At 41.5% G+C, this 22500-nt stretch overlaps 1 protein-coding gene across 4 annotated transcripts in view; it reads right to left on the bottom strand.

The window, feature by feature from the left end:
• pparg (peroxisome proliferator-activated receptor gamma) overlaps nt 1–22500 on the bottom strand; it is a 48513-nt gene that overhangs the window by 21584 nt on the left and 4429 nt on the right. For 2 of the 4 annotated variants that reach the window (XM_077202629.1, XM_077202628.1), the window contains exons 2-3: nt 11269–11574; nt 7078–7247 (exon numbers count right to left, since the gene is read on the bottom strand). In XM_077202629.1, coding sequence (XP_077058744.1) covers nt 7078–7247; nt 11269–11572 — 474 coding nt within the window. In that variant the 5' untranslated portion in view covers nt 11573–11574. Of the gene's footprint in view, nt 1–7077; nt 7248–8157; nt 8177–11268; nt 11575–20117; nt 20208–22500 lie in introns of those variants that run through there. The other 2 variants (XM_077202630.1, XM_077202631.1) reach the window with 2 other exon arrangements.

The following is a 22500-nucleotide window of genomic DNA, read 5'->3' on the forward strand; positions in this document are numbered from 1 at the left end:
CATGTACTTACCATAGTAGTAACAGTAAATTATGCATAATTACATGCAACTAAAGCTCAACCAAACCCTAATCCTACCCTAACGCTATAGTAAGTACATGTAGTTAATTAATATTACTCAGTACTTAAATATATAATTACACTGTAACACTGACACCTTAAAATAAAGCGTAACCGTGAATTATTCTGCTAACTTTATGTACATCAAGTCAAAAAACACACAGTGTTGCTCTCAGTGCTTTAAATCTCACTCTAATCTCGAGACATGTCACTGGAGATAACAGGCTTTATCTAATAATACAGCATCAGGACTGACAGGAACGACCCGCGTCGGACTTTGGCCAGAAAACAATTCTTGCTAGTCTTAATCTTGACACTTATCATTAATAAGTGGAGAATGCATGCGCAAATATTATGAAAACCCACGTGCAACAACGGATGCGCTTCTAACCCAGCGTTTAAAGCACAGCAGAAGAGCAGATTTCCAGTGGAAACAATACGGGGTGCAAAATAGACGTTGACTATCTATTTTTGGTAGACATTTTCATATACATGTGTTTCACAGAGCCGCTCCATGCAGTATTTTTAGTTTGTAAAAAAATACATAGTGATGTGAGAACTATGCACACAGGAAAGAGCTTTTTAAAAGAGGATGTTTTTCATGCATTTACTCTGCCTCTCGATACCTCCACTTTTAAATTTAGAAACATCGTAGGCCAAAAATATATATATAGTAAGGTGTAACAGCATGGCTTTGTATTGTTAAACAATAAATGAGTTAACCTGGTTGGCTGAACTCATCTTTCAGCATTGTTAAGTGACGGGCCGGGGAACAATACCAGTTTCTCCTGCGGTGGGATCATTTTTAGTAAAGCCACAGTAGGAGCATCCCAAATATAGTTGTTTCTGAGACGTGTTGTTCCGACAAACACACATTAAACAGTTCTGGCGGAGTCCTCTGGTGTCACAGTGTTGGGTTTGTGTTCCCCTGATGTCCACTAGATGTCCTCCTTTCCCACGGTGTCCTTCACTTATGAACTACATTTCCCACGATCCTTTGTCTCATCATTGCACTCAGCTGTTTCTTATCACTGATCATTGCACTCAGCCAATTCCCCATTATCATTGTCGATTCCCTGTGTATATAACCCTGTCTGTTTCAGTATGTGTCACGGAGTCCTTGTATTATGTCCCCACACTTCCGTTATTTGTATCAGACTGGTTCTCGTTTGTATTTTATGTTTTGGATTGCCTTATTGGACTTTTGACCCCTGCCTGGATGACTAAGAGTTTGGATTGCCCTTTTATATTAAATTACTGCTTTTGGATTTTCTGCCTCCAGTGTGTGTTCCGTGACAGAAGGACTCCGTCACACAAGATCCAGCGGTATGTTTCTCAATATCTCTTCCCCAGCCACCGAGCGGGAGAGAATGGAGTTTTTTAAGGGGACCCGATTAGTTAAGTTTCGTGGAACCCGTGGAGGTCGCAGTGGAGGAGGTGGTCGAGAGCCTGTTCACGTCCCGTCTGCCCAGTCAGAGACTGTTCACGTCCCGTCTACCCAGTCAGAGACTGTTCACGTCCCGTCTGCCCAGTCAGAGAATCTTCACGTTCCGTCTGCCCAGCGAGAGACTGTTCACGTTCCGTCTGCCCAGCGAGAGACTGTTCACGTCACGTCTGCCCAGCGAGAGACTGTTCACGTCACGTCTGCCCAGCGAGAGACTGTTCACGTCACGTCTGCCCAGCGAGAGACTGTTCACGTCACGTCTGCCCAGCGAGAGACTGTTCACGTCACGTCTGCCCAGCGAGAGACTGTTCACGTCACGTCTGCCCAGCGAGAGTCTGTTCACGTCACGTCTGCCCAGCGAGAGACTGTTCACGTCACGTCTGCCCAGCGAGAGACTGTTCACGTCACGTCTGCCCAGCGAGAGACTGTTCACGTTCCGTCCGCCTTCCTGGGCCGGGACTATCTGGAGCGTCTGGCTCGGATCCTGGACATGCCCGTGTCTGCTGTTCCAGAGCCGGAACCAGTGTCTGCTGTTCCAGAGCCGGAGCCGGAGGCAGAGCCAATGGCCGTTCCAGAGCCGGAGGCAGAGCCAGTGCCCATTCCAGAGCCGGAGGCAGAGCCATTGCCGGTTCCAGAGCCGGAGGCAGAGCCATTGCCGGTTCCAGAGCCGGAGGCAGAGCCAATGCCTGTTCCAGAGCCGGAGGCAGAGCCAGTATCCGTTCCAGCGCCGGAGGCAGAGCCAGTGCCATCTGCCTTCTTGGATCTGGACTATCTGGAGCGTCTGGTTCGGATCCTGGACATGCCCATGTCTGCTGTTCCAGAGCCGGAGCTAGTGTCTGCTGTTCCAGAGCTGGAGGCAGAGCCATTGCCCGTTCCAGAGCCGGAGGCTGAGCCAATGCCTGTTCCAGAGCCGGAGGCTGAGCCAATGCCTGTTCCAGAGCCTGTGTCTGTTCCAGAGCCAGTGTCTGTTCCAGAGCCTGTGTCTGTTCCAGAGCCAGTGTCTGTTCCAGAGCCATTGCCCGTTCCAGATCCGGAGGCAGAGCCAATGCTTGTTCCAGAGCCTATGCCTGTTCCAGAGCCGGAGGCAGAGCCAATGCCTGTTCCAGAGCCTATGCCTGTTCCAGAGCCGGAGACTGAGCCAATGCCTGTTCCAGAGCCGAAGGCTGAGCCAATGCCTGTTCCAGAGCCGGAGGCTGAGCCAATGCCTGTTCCAGAGCCTGTGTCTGTTCCAGAGCCTGTGTCTGTTCCAGAGCCCGTGTCTGTTCCAGAGCCCGTGTCTGTTCCAGAGCCAGTGTCTGTTCCAGAGCCAGTGTCTGTTCCAGAGCCAGTGCCTGTTCCAGAGCCAGTGCCTGTTCCAGAGCCAGTGCCTGTTCCAGAGCCAGTGCCTGTTCCAGAGCCAGTGCCTGTTCCAGAGCCAGTGCCTGTTCCAGAGCCAGTGCCTGTTCCAGAGCCAGTGCCTGTTCCAGAGCCAGTGCCTGTTCCAGAGCCAGTGTTTGTTTCTGTGTGTGTGTCTGTTTTTGTGACTATTACAGTTCTTGTGGCTGTTCCTGAGCCGGTGTCTGCTGTTCCTGAGCCGGTGTCGGCTGTTCCTGAGCCGGTGTCTGCTGTTCCTGAGCCGGTGTCTGCTGTTCCTGAGCCGGTGTCTGCTGTTCCTGAGCCGGTGTCTGCTGTTCCTGAGCCGGTGTCTGCTGTTCCTGAGCCGGTGTCTGCTGTTCCTGAGCCGGTGTCTGCTGTTCCTGAGCCGGTGTCTGCTGTTCCTGAGCCGGTGTCTGCTGTTCCTGAGCCGGTGTCTGCTGTTCCTGAGCCGGTGTCTGCTGTTCCTGAGCCGGTGTCTGCTGTTCCTGAGCCGGTGTCTGCTGTTCCTGAGCCGGTGTCTGCTGTTCCTGAGCCGGTGTCTGCTGTTCCTGAGCCGGTGTCTGCTGTTCCTGAGCCGGTGTCTGCTGTTCCTGAGCCGGTGTCTGCTGTTCCTGAGCCGGTGTCTGCTGTTCCTGAGCCGGTGTCTGCTGTTCCTGAGCCGGTGTCTGCTGTTCCTGAGCCGGTGTCTGCTGTTCCTGAGCCGGTGTCTGCTGTTCCTGAGCCGGTGTCTGCTGTTCCTGAGCCGGTGTCTGCTCCGCCCTGGCCGCCCGAGGGGTCTTCGCCGCCCTGGCCGCCCGAGGGGTCTTCGCCGCCCTGGCCGCCCGAGGGGTCTTCGCCGCCCTGGCCGCCCGAGGGGTCTTCGCCGCCCTGGCCGCCCGAGGGGTCTTCGCCGCCCTGGCCGCCCGAGGGGTCTTCGCCGCCCTGGCCGCCCGAGGGGTCTTCGCCGCCCTGGCCGCCCGAGGGGTCTTCGCCGCCCTGGCCGCCCGAGGGGTCTTCGCCGCCCTGGCCGCCCGAGGGGTCTTCGCCGCCCTGGCCGCCCGAGGGGTCTTCGCCGCCCTGGCCGCCCGAGGGGTCTTCGCCGCCCTGGCCGCCCGAGGGGTCTTCGCCGCCCTGGCCGCCCGAGGGGTCTTCGCCGCCCTGGCCGCCCGAGGGGTCTTCGCCGCCCTGGCCGCCCGAGGGGTCTTCGCCGCCCTGGCCGCCCGAGGGGTCTTCGCCGCCCTGGCCGCCCGAGGGGTCTTCGCCGCCCTGGCCGCCCGAGGGGTCTTCGCCGCCCTGGCCGCCCGAGGGGTCTTCGCCGCCCTGGCCGCCCGAGGGGTCTTCGCCGCCCTGGCCGCCCGAGGGGTCTTCGCCGCCCTGGCCGCCCGAGGGGTCTTCGCCGCCCTGGCCGCCCGAGGGGTCTTCGCCGCCCTGGCCGCCCGAGGGGTCTTCGCCGCCCTGGCCGCCCGAGGGGTCTTCGCCGCCCTGGCCGCCCGAGGGGTCTTCGCCGCCCTGGCCGCCCGAGGGGCCGCCCTGGCCGCCCGAGGGGTCTTCGCCGCCCTGGCCGCCCGAGGGGTCTTTGCCGCCCTGGCCGCCCGAGAGGTCTTCTTCGCCCTGGCCGCCCGATGGACTTTACGTCTCGCCCTGGCCGCCCGATGGACTTTGCGTCTCGCCCTGGCCTCCCGATGAACTGTGCGTTTCGCCCTGGCATCCCGATAGACTTTGTGTTTACCCCTGGATGCCCGATAGATTTTTTGTTTTGCCCCGGTCCCCGGTTAAACCCTCACTCCTTGTTCCTGTCTCCCTTCATGGACCTGGCCCACCTTCCCTCCCCCTGATCCTCCACCGTTCCACCTCCCTCCTGAACCTCTTGTATTATATTGTGTTGTGTTTTCTGTGTTTCTTGTTGTTGTCATGGAGCGTCTGGTAGCCGCTCCGTAGAGGGGGGGTTATGTCACAGTGTTGGGTTTGTGTTCCCCTGATGTCCACTAGATGTCCTCCTTTCCCACGGTGTCCTTCACTTATGAACTACATTTCCCACGATCCTTTGTCTCATCATTGCACTCAGCTGTTTCTTATCACTGATCATTGCACTCAGCCAATTCCCCATTATCATTGTCGATTCCCTGTGTATATAACCCTGTCTGTTTCAGTATGTGTCACGGAGTCCTTGTATTATGTCCCCACACTTCCGTTATTTGTATCAGACTGGTTCTCGTTTGTATTTTATGTTTTGGATTGCCTTATTGGACTTTTGACCCCTGCCTGGATGACTAAGAGTTTGGATTGCCCTTTTATATTAAATTACTGCTTTTGGATTTTCTGCCTCCAGTGTGTGTTCCGTGACATCTGGTTCTTCAGATCGAGCGTGGATGTGGTTAGCCACTACATTTGCATTGTTCTAAAGGATCATCCTGTTGCAAAGTCTTAACCATATACAGTAAAATCAGTGAAATATTATTCCAGTGTAAATCAGCTGTTTTCTATGTGAATATATAGTAAAGTGTAATTTATTCCTGTGATCAAAGCTGAATTTTCAGCATCATTACTCCAGTCTTCAGTGTCACATGATCCTTCAGAAATCACTATAATATGATGATTCGATGCTCAAGAAACATTTATGATTATTATCAGTCATATTTTTATGGAAATCGTGATGCATTTTATTTTTTCAGGATTCTTTGATGAATAGAAAGTTATAAAAACAGCCTTTATTTGAAGTAGAATCTTTGTGTGACATTATAAATGTCTTTACTGTAACGCTTGATCAATCTTATGCATCATTGATTAATAAAAGTATTAATTTCTTAAAAAGGAAAGAAAGTGTAGAGTGCGTGAGCAGCTCTTTGTGAGTGTGTGTGTGTGTGTGTGTGATGTCTCATCTAAACCACAGGTGTCGAGTGTGTGGGAAATGTGAGCACCTGAGATGTCTAGGTCACCCACTCGAATGATTATTCTTATTGAGACATATGTTTCTGCCCGTACATATTTCTGCCACAGTGGAAACTTGCCGAGGGTTTGCGGTTGAAGTGTGAGACGTTCAGAGGCATTTTCAGACCTTATCTGCATGTCTGAGAACGAATTCGATGTTCAATGTTCTAAATTTGTCAGAATGACTGGAAGAGTGTCATGTTTTCAGGGTATTAATGCATCTTTTCTATCAAACGCGCGCGTGTGTGTGTGTGTGTGTGTGTGTGTGTGTGTGTGTGTGTGTGTGTGTGTGTGTAAAGCGGTGAGTTTGACCCCAGAATCCCCTGAGCTCCGGCTGATCCCGTGGGATTGTGTGTGATCAGCCCGACTCTAAACATTAAGCAAGCAAAGCCTGACAACACACACTACCAGACGAAAGTGTGCGATCCGTAAGATTATTCATGCTTTTAAAAGAGTCTCTTCTGCTCACCAAAGCTGCATTTATTTGATTAAAAATACAAAAAATACAGTAAAAACAGTGAAATATTATTCCAGTGTAAATCAGCTGTTTTCTATGTGAATATATAGTAAAGTGTAATTTATTCCTGTGATCAAAGCTGAATTTTCAGCATCATTACTCCAGTCTTCAGTGTCACATGATCCTTCAGAAATCACTATAATATGATGATTTGATGCTCAAGAAACATTTATGAATATTATCAGTGTTGAAAACAGCATTTATTTGAAATAGAATCTTTTGTAACATTATAAATGTCTTTACTGTAACATTTGATCAATTGAATTAATCCTTGCTGAATAAAAGTATTGATATCTTTTATTTTTTTCACCAAAATTCTTGATTCTTAAATTCTTACTGATCCCAAACTTTTGACGTTTAATGTTACAAAAGACTCTATTTCAGATAAATGCTGTTCTATTCATCAAAGTATCCTGAAATAAAAAATGTAAATAACTGTTTTCAACATTGATAATAATCATAAATGTTTCTTGAGCATCAAATCATCACATTATAGTGATTTCTGAAGGATCATGTGACACTGAAGACTGGAGTAATGATGCTGAAAATTCAGCTTTGATCACGGGAATAAATTACACTTTACTATATATTCACGTAGAAAACAGCTGGAATAATATTTCACTGTATTTTTTATCAAATAAATGCAGCTTTGGTGAGCAGAAGAGACTCTTTTAAAAACATTAAAAATCTCACTTTCGACTGGTAGTGTGTTCAGCTGGACGTTTGATGGCATATCTCTATGTGACTCAGTGAGTAATGAGTAATGTGTGTGTGTGTGTGTGTGTAAGGCGCACCTTGCAGCCCTCGCAGGCGTGGACCCCGTAGTGGAAGCCCGAGGCCTTGTCTCCACACACACGACACTCGATGTTCAGCACCGCGGCCGCCGGGTCCTCGTGCGCGCGGGAGAACGCCAGGCTGTTCTCCGCAAACTGAGGAGGAGACTCGGGCTCACGCTTGATCGAGTCTGCAACGCATCACACACACATTTATTAAACAGATACTCATTTCTACAGTCATATTACCGGAAAACTAAACGTGTTGAATGAATAGTTCACTCAATAATTAAAAATGCACAGTCTGGAATAGTTACGATTTCTGAAAGAGTCTCTTCTGCATTATTAAATCAAAAATACAGTACAATATTTTAAATATTGTTATAATGTAAATCAGCTGTTTTCTACAGTATGTGAATATATAGTAAAGTGTGAATTATTCATGTATATTTCTTGAGCATCAAATCATCATATTAGTATGATTTATTGATTGATTTATTAGAATGATTGATTTATGATATTAAATCAAATAAATGCAGCCTTGGTGGGCAGAAGAGACTCTTTCAAAAACATAATCTTAATTATCCCAGACTTGACCGTCAGTGTAAATGATGAGAGAGTTGTTGTTTTTGAGTGAACTATCACACAAGAGTTTCCTAAAACCGTTGGGTTACACATATTGTGTCACTATGTTGGGTCATTTTTAAAATCGTTGGGTAATTTCTAGTAATAACCCGGCTGTTGGGTTAAATACATATGTTGTATGTACACTGGTGTATTTTTAATTCATGTACACGATTTTGTACATTTACATTAAATTCTAGACTCCCCAATATTTAGTTTGTATATTGTATATATTTGTTGAGAGATATTTATTGTTTTATAAAAATAAACAATGTGTATTTGAAAACAAAGTGTATTTCATTTATTACAATTATGTCATAAATAAAAATAAATCGTTAATTATTATCATTATTTAGTGAGTGAGTAATGAGTGTGAGTGCAGCGCTCTGTACTCTATACCAGCCCATAGTTGGGTAACTCGTTGGGTTATTTTAACCCAACATTATTAAGTGAGTGAGTAATGTGTGAGTGACGTACTCTGAGACTGGTGCGCTCTGTATCCGGGTTACTCGTTGGGTTATTATTAACCCAACATTTTTAAGTGAGTGAGTAATGAGTGTGACTGTATCCGGGTTAGTCGTTGGGTTATTTTTAACCCAACATTATTAAGTGAGTGAGTAATGTGTGAGTGGCGTACTCTGAGACTGGTGCGCTCTGTATCTGGGTTACTCGTTGGGTTATTTTCAACCCAACATTATTAAGTGAGTGAGTAATGTGGGAGTGGCGTACTCTGAGACTGGTGCGCTCTGTATCCGGGTTACTCGTTGGGTTATTTTTAACCCGACATTATTAAGTGAGTGAGTAATGAGTGTGAGTGGCGTACTCTGAGACTGGTGCGCTCTGTATCTGGGTTACTCGTTGGGTTATTTTAACCCAACATTATTAAGTGAGTGAGTAATGAGTGTGAGTGGCGTACTCTGAGACTGGTGCGCTCTGTATCCGGGTTAATCGTTGGGTTATTTTTAACCCAACATTATTAAGTGACTGAGTAATTAGTTTGAGTGGCGTACTCTGAGACTGGGGCGCTCTGTATCCGGGTTACTCGTTGGGTTATTTTTAACCCAACATTATTAAGTGAGTGAGTAATGTGTGAGTAGCGTACTCTGAGACTGGTGCACACTGTATGCGGGTTACTCATTGGGTGGTTTTTAACCCAACGATATTAAGTGAGTGAGTAATGTGTGAGTGCAGTACTCTGAGACTGGTGTGCTCTGTATCCGGGTTACTCGTTGGGTTATTTTAACCCAACATTATTAAGTGAGTGAGTAATGTGTGGGTGGCGTACTCTGAGACTGGTGCGCTCTGTATCCGGGTTCCTCTCTCGGTTATTTAACCCAACATTATTAAATGATTAAGTAATGAGTGTGAGTGGCGTACTCTGAGACTGGTGCGCTCTGTATCCGGATTGATCGTTGGGTTACTTTTAACCCAACATTATTAAATGATTAAGTAATGAGTGTGAGTGGCGTACTCTGAGACTGGTGCGCTCTGTATCCAGGTTACTCGTTGGCTTATTTTAACCCAACATTATTAAGTGAGTGAGTAATGTGTGAGTGGCGTACTCTGAGACTGGTGCGCTCTGTATCCGGGTTACTCGTTGGGTTATTTTTAACCAAACATTATTAAGTGAGTGAGTAATGTGTGAGTGGCGTACTCTGAGACTAGTGCACTTTGTATCCGGGTTACTCGTTGGGTTATTTTTAACCAAACATTATTAAGTGAGTGAGTAATGTGTGAGTGGCGTACTCTGAGACTGGTGTGCTCTGTATCCGGGTTACTCGTTGGGTTATTTTAACCCAACATTATTAAGTGAGTGAGTAATGTGTGAGTGGCGTACTCTGAGACTGGTGCGCTCTGTATCCGGGTTCCTCTCTCGGTTATTTAACCCAACATTATTAAATGATTAAGTAATGAGTGTGAGTGGCGTACTCTGAGACTGGTGCGCTCTGTATCCGGATTGATCGTTGGGTTACTTTTAACCCAACATTATTAAATGATTAAGTAATGAGTGTGAGTGGCGTACTCTGAGACTGGTGCGCTCTGTATCCAGGTTACTCGTTGGCTTATTTTAACCCAACATTATTAAGTGAGTGAGTAATGTGTGAGTGGCGTACTCTGAGACTGGTGCGCTCTGTATCCGGGTTACTCGTTGGGTTATTTTTAACCAAACATTATTAAGTGAGTGAGTAATGTGTGAGTGGCGTACTCTGAGACTAGTGCACTTTGTATCCGGGTTACTCGTTGGGTTATTTTTAACCAAACATTATTAAGTGAGTGAGTAATGTGTGAGTGGCGTACTCTGAGACTGGTGCGCTTTGTATCCGGGTTACTCGTTGGGTTATTTTAACCCAACATTATTAAGTGAGTGAGTAATGAGTGTGAGTGGCGTGCTCTGAGACTGGGGCGCTCTGTATCCGGGTTACTCGTTGGGTTATTTTTGACCCAACATTATTAAGTGAGTGAGTAATGAGTGTGAGTGGCGTACTCTGAGACTGGGGCGCTCTGTATCCGGGTTACTCGTTGGGTTATTTTTGACCCAAAATTATTAAGTGAGTGAGTAATGTGTGAGTGGCGTACTCTGAGACTGGTGCGCTCTGTATCCGGGTTACTCGTTGGGTTATTTTTAACCCAACATTATTAAGTGAGTGAGTAATGTGTGAGTGCAGTACTCTGAGACTGGTGTGCTCTGTATCCGGGTTACTCGTTGGGTTATTTTAACCCAACATTATTGAGTGCGTGAGCAATGTGTGAGTGGCGTACTCTGAGACTGGTGCGCTCTGTATCCGGGTTACTCGTTCGGTTATTTTAACCCAACATTATTAAATGATTAAGTAATGAGTGTGAGTGGCGTACTCTGAGACTGGTGCGCTCTGTATCCGGGTTACTCGTTGGCTTATTTTAACCCAACATTATTAAGTGAGTGAGTAATGTGTGAGTGGCGTACTCTGAGACTGGTGCGCTCTGTATCCGGGTTACTCGTTGGGTTATTTTTAACCCAACATTATTAAGTGAGTGAGTAATGTGTGAATGGCGTACTCTGAGACTGGTGCACTCTGTATCCGGGTTACACGTTGGGTTATTTTTAACCCAACATTATTAAGTGAGTGAGTAATGTGTGAGTGGTGTACTCTGAGACCGGTGCACTCTGTATCCGGGTTACACGTTGGGTTATTTTTAACCCAACATTATTAAGTGAGTGAGTAATGTGTTAGTGGTGTACTCTGAGACTGGTGCGCTCTGTATCCGGGTTACTCGTTGGGTTATTTTTAACCCAACATTATTAAGTGAGTGAGTAATGTGTGAGTGGCGTACTCTGAGACTGGTGCGCTCTGTATCCGGGTTACTCGTTGGGTTATTTTTAACCCAACATTATTAAGTGAGTGAGTAATGTGTGAGTGGCGTACTCTGAGACTGGTGCGCTCTGTATCCGGGTTACTCGTTGGGTTATTTTTAACCCAACATTATTAAGTGAGTGAGTAATGTGTTAGTGGCGTACTCTGAGACTGGTGCGCTCTGTATCCGGGTTACTCGTTGGGTTATTTTTAACCCAACATTATTAAGTGAGTGAGTAATGTGTGAGTGGCGTACTCTGAGACTGGTGCGCTCTGTATCCGCTCTCCTCCGCGGTGAAGCTGTTCTCGTGAGATCTGTAGATGCTCTCCTGCATCCTGAAGTTCTCCTGAGTCCTGTAACTGTACATGTGTGTCAGATCCATCATGTGTGGCGGCTCGTTCTGCGGGCTCGGCTCGTACTCGATGCCGGAAATGCTGGTGTAGTCAAGCGTGGAGAACGGCTTCATGTCCAGCGAGTGCGAGCTGTCGTCGAGTTCCTCCAGATCCAGAGCGCTCAGGCCGAATCCCACGGGCCAGGCGAACGTCTGCGTGTCCACCATATCTGACAAACAAAGAGCCACTGCAGAATGAGGCCAAAGGCAAAGAACATCAACAACATCCACACACAACCATCCTCAGTGTTTTCCCAAGCTACATCATGATACGTGCGTCACTGCCTTTTTTTTTTTTTTTTTTTTTTGGCCAAAACACAATAGATATTGCACTGAAAATGACTGTGTCATGTCCCTCTGGTGCTCTTCGGTTTGGGTAAAAATATCTAAGAGATTTAGGTAACACTTTATTTTACAGTGTCCTTGTCACATATGTTAAATGTAATTACCATAGTAATAACAGTAAATGATGCCTAATTACATGCAATTAACCCTCAACCAATTCCTAATCCTACCCTAACCCTATAGTAAGTACATGTAGTTAATTAATATTACACTGTACTTAAATATTTAATAACACTGTAACAAGGACACCTTCAAATAAAGTGTAATCCCCCTATTTAGTGTCTGTACCAAGTTACATGTAGAATTAACTATAAATGTATGCTTAATTATACGCAAGTAATCCTAAACCAACCCCTAACCCTACAGTAAGTACATGTAGTTCATTTTTATTATTCAATACTTAAATGTAGAATTACATTGTAACACAGACACCTTAAAAAAGGGTTACACTTGTTACAGTGTAATTGTATATTTAAGTACTAAGTAATATTAATTAACTACATGTACTTACTATAGGGTTAGGATTTGTTTTAGGGTTAGTTGCATGTAATTATGCATAATTTACTGTTATTACTATGGTAAGTACATGTAACATGTAATAAGGACACTGTTAAATAAATTGTAACCTTTTAATATGCCCTTGTTACAATGTAATTACACAAATAAGAGCGGCATAATACTAATTAACAGTGTAATTATATATATTTAAGTACTGAGTAATAATAATCAACTACATGTACTCACTATAGCGTTAGGGTAGGATTAGGGTTTGGTTGAGGTTTAATTGCATGTAATTATGCATAATTTACTGTTATTACTATGTAAAATAAAGTGTTACCAAATCTTGTTACTGTCAAACTTCAATGTAAACATTTATTTTATTAGCTTTGCTACTTCTGCTCGATTTAATATGTTTTGGGATTCATGCAGTGTGATTTGATTTAGATTTCCATGATTATATGTTTATGATGTCCAGGGACAGCAGATGAAAATGTATAATTCTGGCGGAATCTCCACATTTACATCATAGATTAAATGGTTGATTATTGTGTATAGTCCCTTTTAAACACAAATGCAGAGTTTTGTACAGGATACCAGCGCATGCGAAACCCTCGAGTGTCTTCAGAGGAAACATACATTCAAAGAGATGAAGACATCAAATCAGGCCAAAGGGCCGCGAGTGCATGAAACGCTGAAACCTTTATGAAGAATCAACACCTCAGATATCAAGCCAGCCGAAGACGGCTCCGAACAGACGCATGTGTGAACAAGCCATCAGATTAGACTGAAAAAGAGAACCGCTGGTGTAAATGAAGCTACAGTATAAAACATGCAATAGAGTTATGATACATATCATCAATACGGTTATTAGCCATCATTGAACTTACTTAAGCTGGACTGTGACTCTATCCTGTTATCTCTGTGAAGCTGCTTTGAAACACTCTGTATTGTAAAAAGCGCTGTATAAATAAAGCTGGCATGACTTGATTAGCTTTACACAGTTAAAGGTGAAGTGTGTCCGTTATTCAATCTTAAAACAATGATGAGATAACTGAAGTATTTCCCAGAAAAGTGTATATGCTTTCAAAACACTCGTGTGTTTGTTTGAGCATCATGAGCGGAACGCCACGGTCTGAGTCTTCTGGAAACCCGTTTATTTTTAGAAGAAATTCTTCTCTATATCAGTGTCAGTGTTTCTGAACTCCTGAAACGCCTCCATTGTATCTTGAGTTTCTTCCGGGAACGAACACGTCACAATATTCCTCATTATAATAATTCATACGCAGAATAAAGTTGAGTTGTTTGAGTTAGTTAGTAGTGTGTTAAGCTGGCGGTTATGGTAAGGGGCGGGACATTTCCCAAACACACTCGGAGCGCTCGACCAATCACAACACACTGCTCCAGCCGACCAATCAGAGCACAGTGTGCTTTTCAGAAGGAGGGGCTTCATAGAGACAGGAAGTAAACAGAGCGTTACTGACAGACTGGGAAGAGAGGAGCCGCAACAATGGAGAATATGAGGAAAATAATCAACATTCAAGAAGGAAAACCTGCTCTAGTAGAGCCTGAAACAACATAAAAACTGTAAAATGGCCTTTTTAAGGAAACTCAAAGGGATATTTCACAAAAAAAATGAAAAGTCTGTCATTATTTACTCACCCTCAAGTTGTTTCAAACCTGTATACGTTTCTTTTTCTGCTGAACACAAAAGAAGATATTTTGAAGAATGTGGGAAACTGAAAAGTTGTCGGGCACCCACCCCCAAAAAACTTTCAAAACAAACTGTCTTCAAAATATCTTCCTTTGTTATATATATTTATAAGTCATACTCAGACATGCAAATCATCTTTCACTCTATAACTGACCTAGTTATCGCGTGTGTGGTTCTGTCTACTTGATTTTACCCTGAAAATGACGTTCATGCATGACAGATTTTCTGTATTTAATTCAAGCACAGGTTTAGCTGTAAAACTGTTCTCAAAAGCCGGCCAATCCCTTGTAGGCGTTGTATTACAGTGTTTGTAGAGTCAGCTGCTAGTTAAATTGATGGTTTAGTGTACCTTTTAAAAGACGTATGCGTTATGAAACCCTTTGAAATGTCAGAGTGTTTTTTTCTTGTCAATTTTTAAGACACAGGCTCTTCAGGTTTCAGACGTGCCGAATATAGACCTCAATACAAATTCAGAGATAAACTGCCACAAGAAAAAAGATTGAAGTTGACAATAAACCGAAGTCTAACACGGTTAACCAATCAGTTCATTCCTCTATCGACCCAGTGGCATTTTTTTATATAATCAAGGTCGATGGTTGTGTAAAACCACACGTCTGAAATTCTCCACAAAAGCATCATTATCTGTAACAAAAAAAGGCTTTTCCTGGATAAAACCTACAATTTACACAGATTAAGCAGTTCTGGTCTTGTCGGGATACACAAAAGGAATTAAATGTAAAGTTTTCACACCCAGAAATCTTTCATCACCTGACTGGAACTGCAGCTTTTAGTTCATGCTAAACATGACAGCAAAGAGACGGATTCCAGCGCCAGTTCAACACTGGGAAAGTTTCCCAATGGCTTCCCAAAAATACCAACACTTTCCGATAGGAATGCGATCGACCCCACGACCAATTGTGTTTTTTCAGGAGGGAGAGCAGCTTTTCTTCATATAGTGAGCTGAAGAACTGTCTATTCTTAGTAAAGTTTCCGTTCATGCCCGTGTTGAAATGTGGTAAACATCATTTGCTCTAGTTGGCAATTGTCAGAAATTGAGTTTAGTGAGACAAACTGTCCTACACTTCTCCTCTGACTCAAGTGGTTGAAAACCTAGAGATATTTTGGTTGAAACCACAAGCCCATCGAAATATAAGGTCAAACCTGTATTGTTTTTTTTCCACCACAGTGTTTTTCTACCTACGATTGTGAATATATGTGCAGTTTATTACCAGCCAGCACTTGTAGATCTTCATTACGGGACTCTGAGAAACACTTTAGCGTTTCATTGGCCAGAAATGTTTGCACTGATATGACGTGCGAGTTGAACATAACAATACATGACAAATTGTCAAGTTAATGCCTTGTATCTTAACAAAAGACAACAAACACCACGTGAACCAACATTTTCAGCGCTGCGTCCTTCAGCCAAGTCTGATCTTGCAGTGAATGACAGACAAAACGTCGAGTTTAAAAACTGCAGACAAATCTGTACTGTTCTGTTGGTTTAAATTGATGTATTTTGGTTGATTTAGTGATGTTGAATAATATTTCAGAACAATTCATTTAGATGTTAAAATCGTTTAGAATGTCTACAGAACAACACGCACCCTAAAGCATCATTAACACTCACTTAATAATGCTGGGTTAAAAATAACCCAATGAGTAACCCAACTATGGGGTGGTATAGCACCCTCACAACTATAAAATAAAATAAAAATTAATAGTTAACTTAAATGGTTAACTCAACTGGCTTTTAACCAGATGCATTGGGATAAAAGTAAAACAACAGTGAAGTTGACTATTTATTTTTATTTATGATATTAATAAATAAAATACATTTTGTTTTCAAATACAGATTGTTTATTTGTATAAAACAATAAATATGTCTCAACAAATTTATATTTAAAGTACAAACAAAATATTGGGAAGTCTATAGAATTTAATGTAAATATAGCCTACATTATTGTGTACATAAATTCAAAATACACAAGTGTACATACAACATACGTATTTAACCAAACAGCCAGGTTATTATTAGAAATTACCCAACGATTGTAAAAATTACCCAATATGTGTAACACAACGGTTTTTACTGTGCATTATACCGACATTGTGTTTTGGTGATTAAACGGTTTATTTTACTTTATTTTACAGTGTCCTTGTACAACAGTAATAACAGCAAATTATGCATAATTGCATGCAATAAACACTAAACCAAACCCTAATCCTATATCAAGTGCATGTAGTTAATTAATATTACTCAGTACTTAAATGCATGATTACACTGTAAAATAAAGCGTAACCAAAGTGAGTGTTATATTCAGATGTTAGAGTCAGGCAAAGCCTTCTGTTATGTGAAATCTTTCCGCAGGGACACTATTGCAACAGGACTGGGATGTTTTTCCCTGATATTTCCTAAGAACATCAAATAAACGCCAAGCCAGAAAAGAATGAGGCCACAACCGTTTCACATGTTACTCGAACAAAACGCCTCGAGCAAGAACGAGTGCCTCAAAAATCCACAAAAATAGTTCTACTTAAACATTCAAATAATCAATCAAAGGTTCAATGTAAAACTCTAAGGTTTTTAAAGAAAATTCTTTTTTCCCCCCTAGTGATAAACAAGCTGCTTAATTCATAAAGTTGAACTAAAACAAAAACCCAAAATGAATTAAAATCCACCCTGATGGGAAGAGTTAGAAGCACCCGAAGGAAGCCTGTAAGCCTGTAAAAACCCTTTCTTCTACGAGGGCAGGAAATTATGAAAGCTCACTTACAAGTTTTCTCAAATCTTCAGACTCGCATGCGCTTTTTGAAGTGCTTGACATTAAAAACGGAGAGATTACAAGAAGAACCTGCTCGACCACATTCATCCTCCAGACTTCTGTTTCCTCCAACCTTTCCCAATGGAGATCAGCGACCGATAACACTTCTCAACATCTGATAAAAGATGTAACTCTTATTTTCACAGGTTCTTGTGATGCGTACTGTATTTCTCTATGATCAACTTGATTATATGGAACCCAACGTCTTTTGGTACAAACGTGTTTCAGTCTTGTGTGAGCAAAAATGAAACTCCTTTCATGACTTACTCTCTTGTTTATTTCTGTGAAACACAAAAGGAAATGTTTTTATTACACAGTTTCTGTCCAAAACGCCATAATACTATTATTCCTCCGCAATCGCTCTCATTGTCATTTTAGAGGGCATCATATATATATGGAACTGATATATATAGGTCAATATTTGGCATATTTAATAATCATCTAGTGTCAGCATTCAGCCAATACACATTTATATCACTTAAACAAGCCTTTGAATATCTAATAAAAAAACTTGTGAAGTGTGCTTTTGTAGACTGCATGATTTTAGATTTAGATTTATTCACATCGGCTCTACGTGAATATCACATATATCTTCTTTATAAAGGCCACCAGCTCTCTAAGATATCATAATAATCAATATTGCTCGTTTGAGGGAATAATAACGATGTTCATGTCCTTTAATCTACAAAAGTCAAGTCTCCTTTATTTATACAGTGCTTTTTACTATTCAAATTGTTTCAAAGCCGCTTTACAGAGATAACAGGAAAATAATGCAACAAAATTTGTTTCTAGAAGAAAATAGTGTCACAGTCAAGTGACACTAAGCTCAGTGATGGTTCATTTCTGTTGTAAAAAAATGTTTTTTAATTGTTCATTTATAAAGTCAAACCAACATTTATTCAGACTCCTTCAACATTTCTCACATTATCAGTTTATGCGCTATAGTTTAGAAAATGCTAATAAAACTCAGAGTTATTAAATCAGTTGATATTTGACTGGTTTTGTCCATCCTTCTGTTAGACTGTCTCACACATGAATTATGTTGAAAATCTGTCAGCTGTTAAATTAGATAATACCAGTTTAGCTCAACCAGTTACCAAGCAATGCTTCATGTTGTTCAGTCTGTGGTGTAAAAAGGTGCATTAGTTATTAAAGAAAAAACACTTCAGCAAAACATGATCAGCTCAAAGTGTCTGAATCATTTTTGGTCTCATATTTTACTGGTAGTCACTGTATGAAGAATTTTTGGGTATAATATGTCACAGTTTACTTTATTTTACATAAATGAACTATAGTGTCCTGCACACACTAGTAAAAAAAACATCATAAATGATATCTGGTGTCTGAAAGATTTTTGGTGTGACTGTATTTAGTGCTCTGGAGTGAATCTGCACCTGATGCAAAACTTTCCTCAGAAGGAGTGTGTAGTTGTGTGTAGGAGTGTGTAGGTGTGTGTGGTGGGCAGAGAAACAGCTCGACCTCAAAGCTCAGAAGATCCAGAAACACACCGTGACCTCTGACCTCTCACTATGAGTCTCAGACAGTCTGGACGCCTACTCGGCTACTACTGATTTTGCGAGGCACACATGTGCCACTGTCACCTTACACACATTTCTGACCACAGTTTAGGTAGGCTGGCATAAATCCCTCAAGCTTGGCACGAGTGAACCCTGATTTATTTTTCTGAAAATGAGCTCACCGGGGGAATTCTGCATAGTAAATGCATAAGAAACCACAGCAGTTAATTACCAGTCATCAGTTTTTATAATGCGGTAACACTTTACAATAAAGGTTCATTGGTTAACTACATTAGTTAGCATGAACTAAGAATGAACTGCACTTAAACAGCATTTATTCATCTTTGATAATGTTAATTTTAACATTTACCAATACTCTATTAAAATCTTGTTAACATTAGTTAATGCCCTTTGAACTAACATAAAACAATAAACGGCATTTTTTTTTAATAACTAACATTAACAAAGATTAGCAAATACAGTAACTAATGTATCGCTCATTGTTAGTTCATGTTAGTTAATACAATAACTAATGTTAACTAATGAATCTTATTGTAAAGTGTTACCAATAATGCATGTGATCATACAATCTTTAAACGTAGACTATGAGGAATAAATGGACTGATAAACCTTTAAGTAATAACTGAAATATTTCTGAAAGACCCAAAAATTTGTTTTGTAATCATTTACTTGACATTACAAACATAAAAGATATTTGGAGAAATGTGCTCATATAATCGAAGTCAATAGTAAGCAAAATAGTTTGATTACCTACATTCTTCAGAGTATCTTTTTATTGTATTTTGGAGAAGTTGTACAGGTTTGGAGAAAAATGGGAACGTTCTGATCAAATGTTCTTCCAGTAATGTACATACTGTTAAAAGCACTTTATAAATGAAGGTGACTTGACTTGACTTAATAGAATGTTCGTTCAAAGTTATTTGGAATGCAATGTGTTTTTTTAAATGTATCTTGTTTTAGAACTTTCAGAGAACATTCAAAATAACATTTCCATAATGTTTGAAGAATGATACAATGGAATGTTCCCTTAACGTTCACGGAACCAAGAAAAAAACATTAAAAAAACAAAACAAAATAATGCTTTTAAAATCTAATGGGATCGTTCTTTGAACATATTCTTAAAAATGATTTCATTTTTGCGCGAACAATCCCTTTAAATCAATTAATCAGCATTCTGAAATTCTGTTTATTTTTATTTTTCAAGATGGACTGTTGAAGAAATACTGATCTGTAACTGTGCTAGATAGGCCCTACGAGTTCTCTGAACAAACGTTCTTCCAGTAACGTTAATATAGAATGCTCGTTCAAGGTTATTTGGAATGCAACGCTTTTTTAAAATGTATCTTGTTTTAGAACTTTCAGAGAACATATAAAAGTAACATTCCCATAATGTTTGAAGAATGATACAAAGGAATGTTCCCAAGAAAAAATGCATTTTTAAAACATAAAAAAAAACGGATGTTTTGAACGAAATACTGCTTTTAAAACCTAATAGGAACGTTCTTAGAATTTAGAAATGATTTAATTTTTGCATGAACAATCACTTTAAAACGATTAATCAGAATTCCAAAATTCTATCTATTTTTATTTTTCAAGAACGACGGTTTAAAGACATGTTGATCTGTGACTCAATTACCAAATCTTGTCACAGTCTCAACACTCTGGTTGATAGCTGTCCAGACTATATGACAAGTTTCAATTCACAGTTATAGAAGGAACACAAACTCCGCACACAAACCGAGACATGTTTAAAACAGCACATCCAACAAACCCCGATTAAACCCCACGCTCACCCTGACAGATCCTCAGCACTGAACTTTTGACTTGAGCCGATGGGCAAGAGAGTGGCTATCTCTGTGGTTCTATCAACTTGAACAGGAACTAAAGATTGAGTCCGGTTTTGACACTTCACGGGCTCAGCAGAAGTGCAGACAGCGAAGTGTCATGTGGTCCTGCTATGAGGTGTAAGGCTAGCCTGATGATTTCCTGTTGCTTCATTCTCACTCAAAACTCTTCTGGTTCCTCTTCTCTTCGCAGAACAGCGTCGACACCGACAGAAGGCCTTCGAGTAACTCAAACCCGGCTGTTCACGTGTCCTCAGCCTCCTCATAAACACATGTGTCAAGATAACGGAGAAGTGTGCGCTGATTAAAGCACTGAGTTTTACACTCCTTTATGATCATAAATGTGAAATACACTGCAAAAAAAAACACATTTTCTTCCGTAGTGTTTTTGCTTGTTTTCCAGCACAAATATCTAAGCATTTTCGAATCAAGATACATTTACTGGAGAAGAAGCAAAATGACTGAAGATATTAAGTCTGAAAAATGTATCAAAATGGTATGTTTATGCTTAAAATCTGTCAGTGGGGTCAGAAAAATGAAGAATTATTTTTCTGGCCCATTGGCAGATATTTGTTCTTGTTTTAAGCACAAACTCATTTCATTTTCATAATTTTTCTCCCCCATAAACGAGACTTAATATCTTCAATGGTTTAGATATTTGTGCTGGTAAATAAGACAGAAACACTGAGGAAGAGCATCATTATTTGCAGTGTGTAACATGAACTATGAAACTATGATTCATAAGGAGAATCATCTCGAAACGGTTTCTAAACCCCCTAAAACCCATCAGAGTAAAGGACAAACAATCTGTTCTGATGTCAAAGCCAAGCATTCACAGGGGACTTGAGCAAAACCCAAGCTGGATTGTGAAGCTTCTGAAGGATTTGGACTTGCACAACATCTAAGGACACGAACTTTCTCCCAATTACTTTTAATAGGAATGAGTTAATGCTGGATGGCTCTCTTGAGGGTTTAGCGGAGCTTCCTAACGGGATCAGGAAGGAACATGTTTTCTGTCAAGGCCTTCGCGTTCGCTATCACTGCGAATCCCGTGAAATGAAGGGAAGGGTCTTCCCTGTTCCTCGAGGTGGACCGGACACGGGGGAGAGGTTTAGTTTGGGTCACATCATCTCGTTTCCAAAGACCTTCAGAGCTCAATGTTTACTGTCTTCCTGACAGAGGGATTACAGTCTCTGATAGCAGCGCATCTTAGAAACGTCTGGACTTCACCCTTTCATATCGCACACTTGTTTATGGATATTGTCACATTGCATCACAGTCGTAATTAAACGAGCAGAAGATAAGACTGTATACTCACATTCATGACACACGAGCAGAGCGGATCTCAGTGTGAAGAGCTCACAAAACCACAAAACCAAAATTCACTGCAGTCCGAAGGTGCAACGTATGCAAAATTCATTCCAATTTCATTTCATCGATGCAATTAAAACTAAAATTAAAAATGTTTTTGCTCGCCATCTATGATGAGAATATGTCTCATTTGCTTTAAGATAACACTCTGTTGGGTTGTTTAAATGCAATTTTGGGTCAAATATGGACAAACCCAGCCGTTGGGTTACATTTTTAATCCAACGTTTGGGTTTGTTCATATTTGACCGGAAATTGGGTTTAAACAAGCCAGCATTTTTTACAGTGGGAAAAACATTAAAACTATCACTGACAAAGACTTCATGTTCAAAAGATTTAATTTGACAAAGTTCTGAATTCTGTAATGTCATTTTCTATGATAGTTAAACAAATGAGGCTTACATGATAAACAAATGTAACACTTTACCATGTATTATGTTCAAATTCTGGCTACGATTTTTATGATTTTCCTTATTGGATTCAATACAATTCACGAAAAATCCCACTACAAAAAAAAAATCTGGTAAAAAATGCAAATAGTTTAATATTAATACTTACGCATTACAACAAAAATAAACATTTTTTAACTCAATAAGTCAATAGCTCAAAAAGATTTTTTGAGTCAATAAACTCAAACAGAGACCAAATTATTTTTAAAACTATATTTAACAATTACTTTTAACCATTTGTTTTAAAAAAACATGAATATTATAAACAGTATTGCAAATATTTTCTATTATAATTTAGATTTTTATTTTATTTTAAATGTGTTTATTTTTGTGCGTTTGCCTGTCTGCCACATGCATGAAATGTAAATTTAAATCCCTCAGAGTGTAGATGAGACACTGAAATAAAAATATTATTTTGGGTATATTGCGGTTAACCATCCACACAATCCACAACACACCAAAGTGTCAAAACTTTGCATGCATGTTCATGACATTAATGAGAAATTGTAACAAAA

Source organism: Siphateles boraxobius, unplaced genomic scaffold (assembly GCF_051911475.1).
Source record: "Siphateles boraxobius isolate OS27281-9 unplaced genomic scaffold, OSU_SipBor_1 5, whole genome shotgun sequence".
NCBI classification, from domain to species: Eukaryota; Metazoa; Chordata; class Actinopteri; order Cypriniformes; family Leuciscidae; genus Siphateles; species Siphateles boraxobius.